Raw genomic sequence first — 20,098 nt, 5'->3', positions numbered from 1 at the left:
TTATTACTATTTATCAAATATACTAAATAATTCAAGTAAAGGTGATAATAAATTTCATCAAATATGGTCTAAATTATTCATTATTAATTTACTATATTGCATCTTCATTTTTTATTTTTTATTTTTTATTCTACTAAATATTCAACATTATATTAATAAAATTTCAATCTTTATGGTTCGTCTAGTGTGACTTTCCCGTTGGACCTGATTTGCGGGTATTAGGTTCGGCCCAGGGTTTATCCAGTGCGCACTTTCGAGTAGCGGTTACGAATTTTATGTCATAAAAAAAAAAAAATTAATCTTTAGTAATTAATTTAATTTCCAACACACAAATTTCCTAAGTAATTTGATTTTTTTTATTTTATTTTGTATTAATTGTTATATCAAGCATATATATATATATATGACAGGTGCGTTTCCGCCTATCATTGTAATTTTTCAATAATATTTTAGAAATCCCATGTAATATTAAAAATATAGTGAAATTTTACAACAAAAATTTTATACGTGTCAATTGAAATCTTACCGAATGCATTGTCTTTTTCCGTATTACAAATACATAATATATTTTATATAATATAATATATTATGATGATGATTGTAATAATTATAATAATAATAAATATAATACTCCTCCGTCTCGTATAAAGTGTAACATTTGCTTTTTGCACTTAAATTTTTTAATATCAGTATTATATTGGGGTTGTAGTTAAAAAAAGACAAAAATACCCTTATGAGTATTGTGTAATATAAATGTGGTAGCATTTGTGTAAGATATTGTAAGTTGAAAGCGTATTTATTATGTTATGTAGGTAGTACAATTACTAAATTAGGAAATTGTACCGTTGTTTTGTAACAGACTAAAATGAAAAATAGAACCCTTCTTATGGGACGGAGGGAATATTATATTTTGAACTATTTATTTTATTATTATTATTTTTTTTTTTGTCTTGGGACCGGATTTGTTTCTTTTAATAAGTTTGGAAAAATTTTGGTTTGAGTTTTGTATTAAAATAATGTATGATGAGATATTTTGTTAAAGAAAAAAAAATATTTTTTTTTTTCGAGAAACCCATAGTTCAAATAGTAGAATTTTGAGAGTTTTGGTGTAAAGAAACACACCCTAATGATTTGTTTTCATGTGGTGATCTTATGTGTTGAATTAATTCATCGTGTAATTTTCGTGTGCGCTCAGCTAGATATGGATATAGGGATTAAATTTTGAATTTTCTTGTAAATCTTGTTCCAGACGCCTAATTTTTCAATTTGGAGGAAATAAAATATAACTTTTAAAAAATTTATAAATCGGAAATTTTATTTTTGTCGAATAGGCTGAATCTTGAATTTAATTAGTCATTGAGCATTGAAATTTGTTGTGGAATTTCACATGTCTTTCTTTCAAATTCGTCACTAACATTCTAATTTTTCTATAAATGAGCGTAAGAATAGTTTTACTATTCTTGAAATGTTTTTCGAATATTTTTTTTAAAAAAAATAAAATCTATAAATATATATATAGATGTTGATGAAATTATATTATAAAATATTTAATTGAAAACGTATATATATATATAAATTCATTACCTGTGAAGAAAATTTTGTAACATGACAAAATTTGATGTCTTGAGTTTATATTGCGACAATTAATGAATTTTGCCTTTTATGATTATAATCAAAATTTTTTATTAAAAACTAATTTTCTATGTAAATATAATATTTATATTTACTTTAAAGATTTTTTAATTCTTATTGTATTATATATTTTATTATTGTTGAGGTAGGAGTTTGTAATTAAATTGGTCACGCCCATCAACTTAGGTAGTTTATTCTATAACAATGGATTGTATTTTGAAGCTGACAATTACTATTATTTATTATTATACTGGATTTTAAATTATTACTTCATATGTTTTACGTCGATGTTTTTGTTACATCGTATTTTGAGGCCGATAAAATTTATTGATATTGCATCTTAAATGACAATGTTACCCGATGTATGTATTCAAAGAGAACAATTTTATTGAATCAACAAAACTAAACATTGAAATTTAAATCATAAGTCTTTGCCCAATTCATTGTCATTTTCTAATTTGAAGGTCCTGCAAAAGAGCCAGCTTGGGTTCCGGATCCATCCTCGTCGATATTAGGGTTCCGACCAGCACGGCGGTTGTCGTCGGGGAAATTGTTGAGGAAATCGTACTCTTGAGGTCGGGAATTGAGATCAACGGGCGGCGGAATGGGGGCCGAGAAGGGGCCTGATCCGTGCCTGCGGCGGAACTCAGTTTGGGAGGCCGGGAAAAAGAATGCTCTGTGGAGGGCGGAATACTGTGCCGGCGACCTTCCCATCACGGCGGGACGAGGCTCGCCGGATAGCACGAAGGTGCGACTAGGGAAGCGGGATTGCATTTGCACGATGGCGGGACTAGGAAAGGCGGAGTGCAAGACGGCGGGGCGAGGCAGGGCAGATTGCAATTGAACGGCGGCGCGAGTAGGCAGGGCGGATAAATGCACGGCGGTGGGAGGAGGCGAGATCGATATATGCTCGGCGGTGGGAGGAGGCGAGATCGATATATGCTCGGCGGTGGGAGGAGGTGAGATCGATATATGCTCGGCGACGGGAGGTGGCGAGATTGAAAATTGCATGGCGGCGGGAGGAGGCGAGATCGATATATGCTCGGCGACGGGAGGTGGCGAGATTGAAAATTGCACGGCGGCGGGAGGATGCGCGGCGGGTACTTGCACGGGAGCGGTGAGAGGCGGTGGGGCAGAAACTTGCACGGCGGGGGCGGGAGGGGGAGGCGGGGCAGATACTTGAACGGCGGCGGCGGGAGGCGGCGAGTCAATTTGCATGGTGGCGGATCTTGGGGCCGGCATTGGCTTGGACCCGAATCGGCGGAGCTGCTTCTGGCGATCGGCGGCGGCGGCAGCCTCCGACGCGGCTTGAGACTTGGCTCGATTGTCCGGCAAGCGCCAGTTGTCGTTGCGGCACTTCTGCAGGGCCATGTACTCGTGAGTTAGTATTGTATTATTAGAGGATTGTAACAATGGCGGAATTAATTTTTAAAAAGAAATTGAATTAATTAAACCTGGAGATGGCTGGCGACTTGCATCCTCGTCAGCCCCGGAACGTTCATCAACTCCAGAATCTCCTTGGGGAAGCAACCTGCAGATCATCATCAATTCGTGATAGATAGAAGGATATTTTACTCTTATAATTCAAGAGAGTTTGCACATGATTAATGTAAGAAAATAGAAGGTTTTTATGTTCTTACGTCCTTCCCCGAGCTGTTCGACGGCGTCCATGAATTTACTATGCAATTCCTTGGTCCATTCAGTGCACATCTTCTTCCTGAAGTGGGTACCGCGGGAGAGGCGGCGGTTAACGGCGGGATTCTCGCCGCCGCCGGAGATCTTCAGGCTGCTCTTTCTGCTGCAGCCGGCCTCATTCTCGGAAGGTTCCGGAAATGCTCCGACAAAACCACCACCGTCACCGCCGCCACCGGAACCCCCCTCAGTAGGGATTCCTACTTCAATCACCTCCGGCGCGGCCACTCCGCCGTGCTTCGCCGCCTTGGTCTGCTCCCGGACCACGTGCTGCCACAGGCAGTTCCCCAGCTCCATGCCCAGCGGCTTCTTCACGCACAGGAACGCCCCGTGCTCCAGGGCCGCCATTGATGTGTAGACATTTTCTTCTTCAGACATCACTGTAAGAAACACGAACACAGATCCAGATCGGCCGTTAATATATACAATTATTCGCCATTTTCAGGGTGGGGGTGGGGGTAGGGGTAGGGGTAGGGATCTTACGTATGACCGGGATCGACATCGACATCGCCTGTTGTAATAGCTTGAACCCGTGGAGGTCCGGCGAATTCATGTTCGCAATCACCATGTCGTATTTGGCTTTTCCTTTCTGCAGCATGGTCATGGCTGTGGATGCCAACTCGACGAAAGTCACTGTTAAAAATCAAGAAAATACGACAATAATTAAGAAATAATTAAACTTAATTAATTAAAGAAAAATCATTACAAAAAGACAAAAAATAGCACTTGGATAAAAAAAGAGATATGCAATTAAAATTTAATCATCCATATCGATAAATGGAAAATTATTTATACAAATATAATATTAAATATTTTTTAATATAATTAATTTCATCTACATATATTTTCAACTCCGTCAATGCAATTAATTAATTATTTCTTTATAGATTAAAAAATAACGAATATTCGAAAGATGTTTCAAAAGCCACAAAATTATTTTTGCGATCATTTATAAAAAAAAAATATGTAAAATCCGTGAAAATTTTGAACGAAAGACGTGTGAAAATCCAAATTCAACCAATTCGACAAAAATAGAACCCCAAATTTGTAGATTTGTAAAATTTATATCTTATTTCCTCCGGATCGGAAAATTAAGTGTCTCAACGAAAGTGCGCCGGAGAAAATTTAGAAATCAATCACGATTTCCACCTCTACCGCACGCGCACGAGATCTACACGATGAATCAATTCAAAACATAAATATCGCAACATAAAAACAATGATAATCAAAATCATCGGAGTGAAAACTATCGGAGCAAAACACATCAGTCGTTTATCAACAAAAATTGTATGTAATTTCGATTTTTGTTCTGATTACCTCTATATCGACACGACTCGAGCAACACAATTGAACGGGCAAGATGCTCGGAGTCGTGATCGACAAGTAAAATATGTATATTGTTCATCGTAACGCCGGAGAAAACACAGAAAGAACGAAGAGAAAACAAAGAACTAAATGGACGACCAACCGAATGAGAGATGACAGTGGATGCCTACACCACTGCCATGGCCAGATATTTATAGGCCGAAAAAACTCATTTAATATAAATTATTTTTTAATAAAAAAAAATATAAATACATATTATATACGTGTAAGTAAATGACTAATGTTTGACTGATTTAAATTTTAAAGAAAAAAATTAAGGCCTGTTTGTTTGATTTTTTTCAACAACTTATTTTCCTAATAAAATATATATTAAATATATAAAATAATTATAATTTTCATTTAAAAATTATATAAATTCAAAACATCTTTGAGCAAAAACAAACATGTATATCTATATTTGTATATATTAATTATATATAAGTATAATTGTGCAAGTAATAAAATTTAAAGTTTTAACAAACAATATAATAAAGAAATAGGTAGAATTTAAGATTTAGGTGAATTTAAAACTATTAATTACCCTTAACAACTAATAGTAACTAATATTATTTATGATTGTATGTATATATTTATATAAATATTTAATTATTTCCAAAATTCTTTATGTAATAATTATACTTTCTATAAAATTTTATAACATATAATTTTACATAGATTCTTTAAAAAACATAGCTTATTAAAAAAATTATATTAACACAATAATATTATGTTTAGTACTTTTTTTTAACTTAATTTTATATTCAAAATCAAATTCAAATACTTAATAATAAATTTATTGTATACGTTTTTTTTATATACTAATTTATTTTTATTATTAATCATATAATTTCTTCAATTTTTTTATTGAAATAAAATTAAAATTAAATTCAAATAAAATATATGTGTTTACAATTTACTTATTTTAATAAATAAATAAATAAATAAATTTATAATATAATATATTATATTCAGAATCTAATATTATGTTTATTATTATTATAATTATTACTATTATCACCGTAATATATCATATAAAATATATTATATATTTGTAATATGAAAAAGACAATACATAGATAACATATTCAATTGACATATATATAATATATTTTGCTATATATTTTCAATATATTACTATTATATGAGATTACTAAAATATTATTAAAAAATTATTAAAATGAGTAGAAACTGACATGTCATATATGTAAATATATATATATATATCATATATGCTGGTTACAAAACCATTAAATAAAAAATTCAAATTAAGTATTTGTTTGTGGGAAAAATCAATTAATTACTAAAAATTAAAATTTTACTAATATATGTGAAATATTTTGACAGAATAATACATACTAAAACAAAAAATAAAATAAAATAAAATTGAAAGATGCAATATAGTAGATAAATAATTAATAATGTTTGAATGATTTCATTATTTGATAAATAATAATTATAATGAGTGAATTTATTGAATTGGATATGACATTTAACTTTTAATGTGTAAAATACATAGATAAGCATGGAAGGGAATATATTAATAATATATATGTAATATCACAAAAATATTTACAAAATATTCTATATTATAAAAATAATTTTCTGACAGATAATGATTTTACTATTGATGAAATTGAAATTTTTGAAATGTAACGTGGCTTTTGTGTAGGTGTGTGTATTTTTAATTTATGTTAGAAGTATTGAAAATTTTAATTAAAATAAGAATAAAATAGTTTCATAAATAAATTTTTTTTGTTGAAATAATTTTTCGGTATCAAATTTGCCATCATGACTCATTGTCGCTGATGTAGCTGAAATATTAACGCCCATCTCAGCAATAACTAGGGTTTTTTTTTTTTCATTTAAAATCGAAAATTTGATTTTATTCAAAATTGGACTTTTTTTAAAAAATAAAAATTATTAGTCAATTTTTTTTAAAAAAATAGCTAATAAAATCTACAATTTATTACTTAAAATTATAAAAATAAAAATAAAAAAATAATTATTATATAAACGTTTTTTATTGAAAAATTGTAATTTTTTTCTAATGATAAATATTAAATTTGTTGAGAGTGTTTTTTACTGAAAAAAAAAAAAAAACATTTGACTAAATTTTTATAATTTATCAGTTAAAATTGCAAAACAAAAAAAAAAATCTTTTTTTCCTTTTGGTTGACAGAAAAAAATTACTCATTCCGATATATGCATGAATTTAGAGGTATGATTAGTAAATCATTAAAAATATATTAGCAAAACTAAATTAAATTTTAATCTATACTTATTTTGGGGCCAAAATTAATAATATAAAAAAATAAAAAATATTGTGTAATTGAATGTTTTTCAAAGGAATTTTTTTAGTAAATAGTAATCCCTTCGTCCCAGTTATCGTGTACGGGTTACAGTAGACACCATAATTTACATGAAGTACAATTAGTAATAATTAAAAATGTATCAATAAAAATATAATATAAATAATTATAAATTAAAATTAAAATAATTAATTAGTCTAATTAAAATTAAAGAAAATTATAAATTAGAAAATTTAAAATAAAATTAAATATATAATCATTTTACAGAAAAAGAAAGTGACAGAGAGACGAACATATACAATAATGTAGATACGATTGGTGAGAAGGAGGAAGTAAAATTTTAGGCAAAAATCTACTAAAAGAATACTCAATAAATTTTTATATTTAAATTAAAATTAATATAATTTATTTATATTAGAATTACTATTGATCGTTCCACATATTTTCCAACAACTTTACAATTGTTTTACGTTAAAGCGTGTTTAGTCATTTTTTGCACAATCTTTTCATTTCTAATAAAATCTATACTAAATAATTTGTGTAAATAATATAAAAATAATAAATATATATATAATATATTATTTTAAAATATATATATATATATTAGAAAATTATTTCAAAAGAAACAAACCCCGGATAATTAGATTTTTTATTAACAAAATTATAAATTCAAAAAATATTATCGAACACAAACAAACGCGTAAATATATATTCATAAATAATGTATGTATATATTAATTAATTATAATTATCCATGTAATAGTATTTAAAGTGACTTAAATAAAGAATAATTGTATTTAAATCGGGTTATTGTTAGAAGTAGGATTTTGCAATTAATCGAAACCATCATTTGCGTATTAAGTCTAGATTATCTTTAGTGATTTTTTAAGTGGACTTTTTTTTATTGATTTGCATTTTGAGACCGTTAACTTTATTTATATTGGGCCTTAATATTATCCAATTCATTACACACTACCAAAAAAATTGTTTTCTATTACGGCCGGAAAATCGTAACAAAAAGCCATATTTCGTGCAATTTGCGTATTTGCTACGCCTTTGTTACGACTTTTTTCCGTAATGTGTACTCGCGTAACGAATGTTTTTTGCCACGCCACTTTTCGTAACTATTACGATCGGTCAACGCTCCCTGAAGTATGGTATTTGTTACGATGTTTGTTACGAATTTTCTCTCGTAACGAAAGGTAGATCCTTCCGCGCGTGTGGCAGGACTTTTAGTTACGGTATTTGTTACGGAAGTTCCTCGCGTTACAAGTGTTTTCCATTGACCGGTTGTCAGAACTTGGTTTTTGTTACGACTATTTGTAACGGCATTGAACGCCGTAAAAAAAATATTACCTACTTATAGTCACGAAACCGTCTGTAACAACAAATATCCAAAGACCACTTTTTGTAACGATTTTCTGGCCTTTTGTTACGGAAAAATAGCGTATTGTGAAAAACAGGGGGTACGCTGCAATTGAAATTGTTCGTAACAAATGGACCTGCTGTGATGCGTATGATACGAAAATAAATTACGAATACAAAGATTGCTATAAACATCATCATCATTACGCCCCGCGCAAACATTAATTCATATTAAAATCTGAATTCCATACCTACCAACAAAGTAAAGCAACCCATAGAACAAGCCTACTAGTATCTACACATCAACAACCTGTTCCGCAAAACGTGCTTAACAGTTCAAACACAAGTAAACAACGCAATAAGCAAATACGGTTATCCATCAATCCCATTAGGCACATTTTTCACCATACGAATTCAAACCACAAAGGTCTACGCATCAATTCCAGACATAGTTCAACAAAAACTCAACACAATCCATCCAAAGACAGGTTCGACATTCAATCCATATGACAAACGGGGCAATTAACATGGGTGTATCGGTACCAACATTTCAAGCCCGGCGCATGAGCTGCAATTGCCAACACAGAGATTACTTTAAGTCATACTTCTTATAAATTTCGGAAGGCAATACAAGAAAGGTATTAAAGTAGATCCTTACGTCCTTGTAGTTCCACTCAATAGGATCTTCACCAACGACATCGCGAAGGGTAGTCGCCCCAGCAATGGTCGGCAAAATAAGGGGTGTGTTCGGGACTGAGGCGGATGTCACGAAGACCTTGACCAGGAAAAGTGTGTCACCTACAGCATCCACAAGTGCAATTTTTGAGTATATTGAGCCATAGATATCAACAGACGTTCAAAATGTATGTATAACATGCCATAACACAGACATTAGAAGTGTAAAGCTTTGCAACTAGAACAATACGAGTATGTATATTCAGACATGTCGTACAATACATGGTATTATATCCATGAATTAGGTACCAAAGTACATTATGTATCCATGAATTACCAGTCTAGGCCCTCAAAGAGGCCATCTCCCTTTATGGCGGAAGTTTTGAAGATAGACCATTACCGATTCTTAATTTTGTGAAACTCTAAGGCCTCAGTTATCGAAGCATCATCCATTGCTCCAGGAAGATCCTGTAAGTCAGATAATGTTAAGCCATAAGAGAGTACACTTATCTAACTTGTGAGTGGATTAACAAGCAACTTCAACCGACACACAGAGTTAACAAGTATGCAAATGCATCAAGAAATTTATGCTTATCGTATGTAAATTAAGTGCAATGTTAATGTTTATATATATATATAGCAGAAAGAATGGTATAAAATTCCACCTGCTTGTTAGCAAACAAGAGGACAACGGCGCCTTTTAGCTCTTCCTCCTGGCAAGGGACCAATGTAATTCCATATAAGAAAGAGGAAAGTACAGTCAATCATTAACAAAGATCATCAACAGTTTAAACAAACAGTTTAACTGACGTAGGAAAAATTAAAACAACTAGAAACAAGAACAATTTTTCATTTCTATTTAAGTTGAAAACAAACTGCCAAGGCCTAAAATATTAAAAACCAAAGCTAAAGGTAAACAAACTGTTAAGTACTGGTTCAAGTTCCAGGGCCACCTAGGTAGGAACTTACTGTAAGAACACTCAGAGAACTTCAAAGGATTATGTGCAGCAAAATTATGCAAACGGTGGCCATTCAATATTTTACAAAAACTACTAAAGTGTTTATTAAAAAAACATCACTCTAATTCTATTATGTTCTTGAAATTTAAAGCTTCACAATTAATGAGAACATTGTTAACCTTTGACAACTAAAAGTACCATAATCGGGACAGCATACCTGTTGAAGCCAAGCACAAGCAAGTTGTTTACCATGAATATGTGATGGTGACATATGAAATAAAAAATATTTTCATTACATTCTTAAGATCTGTCCAATAACATAGAGTTTAGCTTATTTGATCTTCCATTAACCTTGGTGTAAAACGGAACAAGAACATCCCCTTTGAAATATATAGGTGATGAACTTTCTTCTGATAGTACATAAATGGAAATATCACCTCCAATATTGCATGGAATTCTTCCTTGGCAACCACTAGTCTATCAGTATGACTTGAATCACTAACATATATTATCGCTTGAGTATTGGGAAAATAGGACCTTCAGTATGGCCTAAGCAACAAAGCAAAACATCTTAGCATCGATTCAAGGGATTAGGAAGAAATAAAAAGGAAAAGATACCGGAAAATAAGAATATCATTTAGTATATGTGTATCATGTGGTTGGTTCAAAGATGAGTAAGGTCTATTGTAAGATGCACTCACTCACCACAAGTCATGTTTTATATAGAAATAAGGATTCTCGCTATAGCATCATCTAGTAATAAAAATATGTAGCACTTTGGCTATCAACAAAAAAATGTACCAGCAATCTATCCAGATTTGAAGGATTTGGCAAAGTGTTGTCTTAATTCAAAATTTTGACTTATCCACTTATGTATATATATAAACACATTCGAGATAAACAATCATTGAAATTCAATAGTTAACCAAAGCTCCTAGTGAACAACAACCAATGTGACTGCAATAATATAGCAAAAAAAAAAAAAAACTACTGCTAGACATTTTTACCACTTCCATTGAAAAATTAAAGTGAACTTGATGTTGTCAAGCACCACATAAAGTATTAAAAAATATACAAAAGAAAAAAGTTAAAATTTTTCTAAAAAAATAATAACAATAAAAGCAATTCCTACCTGAAAACAGAATATTATTTTGACAATTTCACCTGGGTAAACTATTTATCCATGGCAGTAATTAACTAAATCTATCAATTCTTAGATACAGAATAAAAAATAAAACATTCTATTGAAAAGTAAAAAAGTATGAAAAAAAATCATTAGAGAGAGATTTTAACATGGATTTAGAACGAAGAAATGTCATTACTGCACAAATCCAATAGGCAATATTAGACAGGGTACAGACACATGTCAGTATTGTGTGATTGAAAAGAGAACCATTAAATTGGACAAATTAACTAAATAGACGATAGAAATAAAAATCGCAAGTAATTACTTGGAACTTTTTTGAGTAATTAGTTACCTGATACTGGTCTGCCCACCTACCACAACAAGGAAAACCACCAATGTTACGAATAAAAAACTTCAAAATGACTTCTTAGAAATGGTTGGAAGAGAAACTACTAAGTAATCACAAAACCACTTAGCATAAATGAAATTGTGATAACAAAGAGCATTCCCATGGTTATTTTCTTGAATGTTATTTTATGACTTCCACAGGTTAAAGTTATAACTGTGTTTTGTAGTTGCATTAAGCTTAATGGCCTAGATGCCTAATTATACTCTAGAATCACGACCCACCCTCATAAGCAAATCGTATGTCTATAAAGTAAATCATAACTTATAAAATCCTTCGGCTCCTTGATGGAAAGAATGAAAAAGAAAAAATAAGGAAGCAAGTTTAAAACATTTACATTCCAATCATTTAGCTCATGAGACACGCCGAAACTGCAAGTATAACAAAACAATATTCCTCCCTCATTGGTGAAGTGATTATATATATTTAAAAAAAAAAATATCTTAGGCTAACTAGAAGGATAATGTTGACTTGTAGTCTACATTCTCTAAGATAAACCTACAATTATCTTTTATAATGTATGGCAGCATTTGAAACCATAGCCAGTGGCAACATTTAATAGCTGATAGTTGTTACAAATTCATTCCACTGTGTATTAATGTGAATAGTTCATCCATGGACATCATTTGTTTTCATGCTCTGGAGCTCTAATGAGAGTGAAAACCTAAAGCCAAGAAGTCCTCAACTTCTTCTTTTCATAATTTCAACATAAATCACCAAGGGCGACACATGACACAGTCAATAACAACCAAACTCAGAAATTAAAAATTAAAATGATGAACCCCATATGAAAATAAACAAATTCACGAGTCCAATTCAAACAGCAAGGATCCTGAAAGCCAAAAAACTTTGAAAACAATCCCAATTCTATTAAGGATGATAAACTCACCTAAATCCCAAACTTGGAACTTTATGTTGTTATATTGCACTGTTTCCACATTGAACCCAATAGCTGTAAAATGAAAAAGACATCTACTCATTAATCATATTTTCAGACTACACATTTCAGACTACACATTTCGCATATCACCATTTGTCATATTAAATTCTGCCTATGAAATAGATGCAGCAAATTAATGAACTCAAGAAAGCAACCAAAACAAGCTCAAGAGAAGAGAATAACATAAAACAATTAGAAACAACGCAAAATATCCAAAAATTAGCGCGTTACATGTCAGTCAACCCACGTTCATAGAATAACAGTATCGAATTGCTTAAAGTGAGGATAACAAGGTAAGTACTTGGAATAGTAGACATTACTTCGCCCATCTGAAGTCGATCTGCAAAAACCAATAGCTATAGAGAATTAATTAAAAGTCATCACCACGGCAAGTAGGCAACCACAACAACATGAATCGTATGAAGCGAAAAATGAGGCATACAAAGAATGGTGGTCTTTCCGGCATTGTCGAGGCCCAACACAAGAATCCGACCTTCCTTGTTCCCGAAGAGTGAAGAAAACAGCCTCGTGAAAACAATTCCCATCTCACCCTCAATCAATTTGAGAGTGAATACGATGAATTGAATCTAACTATGTTATAATATATAAAATAAACAAATAAAGGATCTGATCTGATCCAGGCAAAGTATCAGCACCTCTTACCCTCCATTTCCTGCACAAATTTGAAATAAAAGACGATGACTCACTGTAACTGGAACAATGAGTATAATTGTAATGCAAAAATGAAGCTGATTGGCATTGTGACGAAATACCTGTAGATGACAGTGAGCCAGGCTGGGTGCATCTCAGCTGTCAGCCCCGCGGCTATGCGCGTTGTTATCTCTCCCAGTCATGATACAATATACTCTCATTATAAATAATTTTATACTCCAGCCATGTATTATTTTATCATTTTTATACTCTCATCACCCATCTTAAACAACAAGACAGAAACACAAACACCTCAACCCATACTGATCCTAGGGTAGAGTCGAACAGGTGCAGATTGAGATTCTTCCCTTTCAAACCAGCAGACCAAAAACCAAAATTCCAGAACCAAAATAATCATGTGATAAAATTACAACATTAATAAATCAAACTTCACAGGGCACTTAAACAATCTGCCTACTAGTTCTCTAACACAAGAATACGTTATCCTACCAACTAATCAAGTTCTGTTTATCACACACAAGCCATACAATTCCCAATACCACATGAGAAAGAAGAAGAATATTACGACGCCCTATATCGATTTCTCCTTACAGAGGACGCGACGAAGATCCGTGGATCGATCCTCATACTACTCGAGATAACTTAAAAACATTACCTGGACGCCGTGCCGATTAACCTCCTCGATCCCACCTTCGTCCAGTGCTGATTGAGAAATCGCGTCGAAGAATGAGATGTGCCCTAACTTTCTGAAATTTGCTAAGTGTGAAATCTATTCAGCACCGAGGAGGGGAATAAGAAAGCCTGCGCGTGTGGGTATGAAATCGTTCTTAGTTTTCCAAAATCGCTATAGCGTTTCTACCTTTTTTTAAATCCAAAATATATTTTAAATTTAAAAAATAAAAGTAAACACCATTTCTTACGAAGCACAATCGTAACTAATGTTATTTTGAACAAAGTCTACCAACTCCGTTTTTGTTACGGATTATTTTGCGTAATTAAAGAACCTGAAACGTTGACCAAGAAAATATATATTTGGTCACGGAAATTGTCGTAACAAAAACCATTATTTGTTACGATGTTATTGTAACGAACTGTCGAGCCGTGGTGAAAGATCATTTTTTTGGTAGTGACAGTATTCGAAGAAAATAATTTTATTAGCTCGTATTTTAGGCCGACAAAATATATTTATATTGGATCTTAATTCACAATTTTACCTAGTTTGATATTCGAAAATAAGGTTATTATAGTAAAAATTTTCGATCGTATTTTAAGGCCTATAAAATTAATTGATATTTGGTCTTGGATTTCTGATAAACTTTATTTATATTGGATTTTAATATGATATTATCCAATTGATTTTGATTGAAAAATATATATATATATATACAACAAGAATTTTTTTGTGTAAAACATTTGATTTTATTCTAAAACAAAGACATGTTTATATTTAGGTTATAAATAATAGAATTATCTAATTCATTGTCATTTTCAAATAAATAGTTTTCATTGTAAAAATTTGGACCATATTTTGAGGCATGTAAATTGTACTTAATTATATTGGGTTTCAAATTATGACATTACTCAATTTATTATCATCTTCAAAGAGAACTAAAGCATAAATGAAAATTCTAAGTTGTTTATAATTACAAAATTATAATAATGTGAATATAATATAGAAAAATAGAATATTAATGAAATAGTTTTAAATTAAAAAATTAAATAAATACTATAAAAAATAACTCTATTTATATTAAAAATAATTAAATAAAGCGGGTGTGTATGTTTTGTATTTTGATTTTTTTTTTTTATGTAAATTATAAAAATAGAAGAATTGTGTAAGTAATATAAAAATAAAGAGTATGCTTAATATATTAATTTTTTAAAAAAACATGTTAAAATCTTTTATTAAAAGAACAAATCCTTAAGTTTTTGTTCTTCTGAACTCTTTGAAACTCAATATAGGCTCGAAACATATTCATTAAGGTGACATAAATTTCACACATTATTTGATTATCGTATTAATAATTTTTTCAAAAAAAAAATACTAAATCATAAGAAATTCACTCAAAATCCATCCAATATCTTTTATTTTTATTTTTTATATTCAATAAACAAATATATTTACTTATATATATATATTCAAAATTTTCATTTATTTGTAAAATCAATTTACATTAATAATTATAAATTATTTAATATTTTTATTTATTTGTATTATATAAAATTTTATTTTATTTTATAAAATACTCATATCGTATATACATATTTTCAATATAATTATTAAAATAATTAAATATATATTTTTTAAAAAAATCAATCTTATATATCATATCATAAATTAAATATTAATTAAATAAATTATTTACAATACGACTTCAGCTAAAAAATTTAACTGGTAACCAAACACAATAATCTATTTTAATACTAAAATAACAAACACAAACATAGATTTACATCCGTCATTAATATATACAATTATTCGCCATTTTTCGGAGGTGGGTGTGTGGGTAGGGGTAGGGCTCTTATATATGACTGAGATAGACATTGACACCGTCTGTTGTAATAGCTTGAACCCCTGGAGTTCCGGCGAGTTCATGTTCGCAATCACCACGTCGTATTTGGTTTTTCCTTTCTGCAGCATGCCCATGGCTGCGGATGCCAACTCGACCAAAGTCACCGGTAAAAATCAAGACACCACAACAATAATTAAGCTTAATTAAATAATAATAAAAAAAATCATTACAAGCATGGTATAAAAAAAAATAAAAAACATGCAATTAAAATTTAATTATCCAGATCGATAAAAGAAAAATTAGTTATACAAATATAATATTAAATATTTTAGAATATAATTAATTTCATCTATATATATTCTCAACTCCGTCAATGCAATTAATTAATGATTTATTTACACATTTTTTTTTTAAAAATGAATATTCGAAAATGTTTCAAAAACCACAAAATTATTTTTACTTTCAATACAAAAAAAATGTAATATCCATGGCAAATTTGAACGAACGACGTGTGAAACTCCAAATTCAACCGATTTGACAAAAATAAAACACCAAATTTGTAAATTTTTAGAATTTATATCATATTTCCTCCGGATCGAAAAATTTAAGTATCCGAACGAAAGTGCGTCGGGGAAAATTTAGAAATTAATCACGATATCTATCTCTACCGCAAGCGCACGAGATCTACACGATGAATAAACTCAAAACATAAGATCGCAACATACAAACAATGAAATTCAAAACATTGGAGCTAAAAGGGTCGGAGCAAAAACATAAGCGTTTATCGACAAAAAATTGAATGTAATTTCGATTTTTGTTCTGATTACCTCTATATCGACATGACTCGAGCATCACAATTGGACGAGTGAGATGCTCGGAGTCGTGATCGACAAGTAAAATATGTATATTGTTCATCGTAATTTCGGAGAAAATATAGAAAGATCGAAGAGAATGAACAGAGAACTAAATCGAAAACCAACCGTAAGAGAGATGATAGTGGATGCCTACACCACTACCATGGTTAGATATTTATAAGCTGAAAAAGCTCATTTAATATAAATTATTTGTTAATAAAAAAATATATAAATACATATTATATACGTATAAGTAAATGACTGATGTTTGACTAATTTAAATTCTAAAGAAAAAGAATTAAGCCGTGTTTGTTTGATTATATAAAATAATTAAACATATATTTTTTTTAAAAAAAATAATTTTATATATCATATGATAAATTAAATATTAATTAAATAAATCACTTACAATGCGATTTCAACTCAAAAATTTAACCGGTAATCAAATACAATAATCTATTTTAATACTAAAATAACCAAACATAAATATAGATCTAGATCCGCCATTAATATATACAATTATTGCCATTTTCGCAGGTAGGGATGTGGGTAGGGTAGGGCTCTTACATATGACTGGGATCGACATTGACACCGTCTGTTGTAATAGCTTGAACCCGTGGAGGTCCGGCGAGTTCATGTTCGCAATCACCATGTCGCATTTGGTTTTTCCTTTCTGCAGCATGGTCATGGCTGTGGATGCCAACTCGACGAAAGTCAATGGTAAAAATCAAGACACGACAACAATAATTAAGAAATAATCAAGCTTAATTAATTAAAAAAATAATTAAACAAATAGCGCTGGAGAAATAAAAAAAAAAAAAAAAAAAACAAGAGACAGAGAGAGAGATTCAATTAAAATTTAATCATCCAGATCCATAAATGGAAAATTATTTATACAAATATAATATTAAATATTTTAGAATATAATTAATTTCATCTATATATATTCTCAATCCCGACAATGAAATTAATTAATTAATTATTTATACATTAAAAAAAAATATTCGAAAGATGTTTCAAAAACCAAAAAACTATTTTTGCGATCGTTTATAATAAAAAATATGTAATATCCGTGGCAAATTTGAACGAAAGGCGTGTGAAATTCCAAATTCAACCGATTCAACAAAAATAAAACCCCAAATTTGTAAATTTTTAAAATTAATATCTTATTTCCTTGGGATCGGAAAATTAAGTGTCCGAACGAAAGTGTACTGGAGAAAATTTAGAAATTAATCACTATATCCACCTCTACCGCACGCGCACGAGATCTACACAATGAATCAACTCAAAACATAAAGATTCCAACATAAAAACAATGAGATTCAAAATCATTGGAGCGAAAACCGTCGGAGCAAAACACATAAGTCGTTTATCACCAAAAATTGTATGTAATTTCGATATTTGCGTTGATTACCTCTATATCGATACGACTCGAGCATCACAATTGAATGGGTGAGATGCTCGGAGTCGTGATCGACAAGTAAAATATGTATATTGTTCATCGTAATGCCGAAGAAAATACGGAAAGAACGAAGAGAATTAACATAGAACTAAATCGAAAACCAGTCGTAGGAGGGATGACAGTGGATGCCTACACCACTACCATGGCCGGATATTTATAGGCTGAAGAAGCGCATTTAATATAAATTATTTTTTAATAAAAATATATAAATATATACTATATATGTGTAATTAAATGATTGATCTTTTGACTAATTTAAATTCTAAAGAAAAAAAAATTAAGCCGTGTTTGTTTGGTTTTTTTCTGACTTTTTTTTTTTCTAATAAAATCTATATTAAATATATAAAATAATTATAATTTTCATTTAAAAATGATATAAATTCAAAATATATTTGATCATAAACAAACATACATATGTACATTCATAAATGATATATGTATATATTGGCGGCGGCAGCACATCGTGTGCTAATGGACAACACACGGTATAACCACAGACAACACATAATATCCATTAAGATTATTCTTAAATGATTTTTTAAGTGGACTTTTTTGTATTGATTTACATTTTGAGACCGTTAACTTTATTTATATTGGGCCTTAATGTTACCCAATTTATTACGGTATTCGACGAAAATAATTTTATTGGATCGTATCTTTAGGCCGACAAAATTTATTTATATTGGGTCTTAATTCACAATTTTACCCAATTTGATATCCGAAAATAAGGTTATTATAGTAAAAACTATGATCGTATTTTAAGGCCGATAAAATTTATTGATATTTGGTCTTAGATCACTGAAATATTTTATTTCTATTGAGTTTTAATAAGATATTATCCAATTAATTGTCATAGTTTTTTAAAAAATTTTGTATAAAACATTGGATTTTATTCTAAGAAGGACAAAACGATATATTTATATTTAGGTAATAAATAATGGGATTATCTAATTCATTCATTTTCAAAAAAAAAATGTTTTCATTGTAAATATTTGAAATTATGACATGACTCAATTTATTATCATCTTCAAAGAGAACCAATTTTCAAGTCAAGTATAATTAAAAAATTATAATAATGTGACTATAATATAAAAAAAGATTATAAATGAAATAGTTTTGAATTTAAAAATAAAATAAAAAACAACTATTTATATTAAAAATAATTAAATAAAGGGCGTGTGTTTGTTTTGCATTTTGATCTTTTTTATGTAAAGTATTGACACAAAATAATTATATAAGTAATATATAAATAAAAAAATATGTGTAATATATTAATTTTTTTGAAAAAATATATTAAAATTTTTTATTAAAAGAACAAAGCCTTAAGTTTTTGTTCATTCAATATCTTTTATTTTTATTTTTCCTATTCAATAAACAAATATATATACTTATATATATTAAATTTTTTCATTTATTTGTAAAATCAATTTACATTAATAATAATTAAATGTTTAATATTTTTATTTATGTGTATTATATAAAATTTTATTTTTTATAAAATAATATTCATATCGTATATATATTTGTAAATATAATTATTAAAATAATTAAACATATATATTTTCAAAAATTAATCTTATATATCATATTATAAATTAAATATTAATTAAACAAATTACTTAAAATGCGACTTCAACTCAAAAATTTAACCGGTAACCAAATACAATAATATATTTTAATACTAAAATAACCAAACACAAATACCGATCTAGATCCGCCATTTTTGGAGGTGGGGTGTGGGTAGGGGTAGGGCTCTTGCATATGACTGGGATTGACATTGATACCGCCTGTTGTAATAGCTTGAACCCGTGGAGGTCCGGCGAGTTCATGTTCGCAATCACCGTGTCATATTTGGCTTTCCCTTTCTGCAGTATGGTCATGGCTACGGATGCCAACTCGACGAAAGTCACTGGTAAAAATCAAGACACAGACAACAATAATAAGAAATAATCAAGCTTAATTAATTTGAAAAAAATCATTACAAGCAAAAGAAAAATAGCACGGGATAACAAAAAAAAAAAAAAAAAGATTCAATTAAAATTTAATCATCCAGATCGATAAATGAAAAATTATTTATACAAATATAATATTAAATATTTTAGAATATAATTAATTTCATCTATATATA

At 29.9% G+C, this 20,098-nt stretch overlaps 1 protein-coding gene and 1 pseudogene across 1 annotated transcript; both read right to left on the bottom strand.

The window, feature by feature from the left end:
* Positions 1–2,085: 2,085 nt before the first annotated feature.
* LOC127239277 (extensin-3-like) lies at positions 2,086–3,003 on the bottom strand. The gene has a single exon (XM_051257354.1). The coding sequence runs from the start codon at positions 3,001–3,003 to the stop codon at positions 2,086–2,088; it is 918 nt and encodes a 305-aa protein (XP_051113311.1).
* Positions 3,004–9,371: 6,368 nt separating this feature from the next.
* LOC127240802 (ADP-ribosylation factor 1-like) lies at positions 9,372–13,014 on the bottom strand (annotated as a pseudogene).
* Between the last annotated feature and the right edge of the window lie 7,084 nt (positions 13,015–20,098).

Source organism: Andrographis paniculata, unplaced genomic scaffold, assembly GCF_009805555.1.
Source record: "Andrographis paniculata isolate CXL003 unplaced genomic scaffold, ASM980555v1 Contig18END, whole genome shotgun sequence".
NCBI lineage: Eukaryota > Viridiplantae > Streptophyta > Magnoliopsida > Lamiales > Acanthaceae > Andrographis > Andrographis paniculata.
This window is presented reverse-complemented; position numbering and strand designations above follow the sequence as displayed.

Bases quoted from the DNA above. Each gene is read 5' to 3' on its own strand.
- LOC127239277 (XM_051257354.1), bottom strand. From the start codon at position 3,003: ATGGCCCTGCAGAAGTGCCGCAACGACAACTGGCGCTTGCCGGACAAT.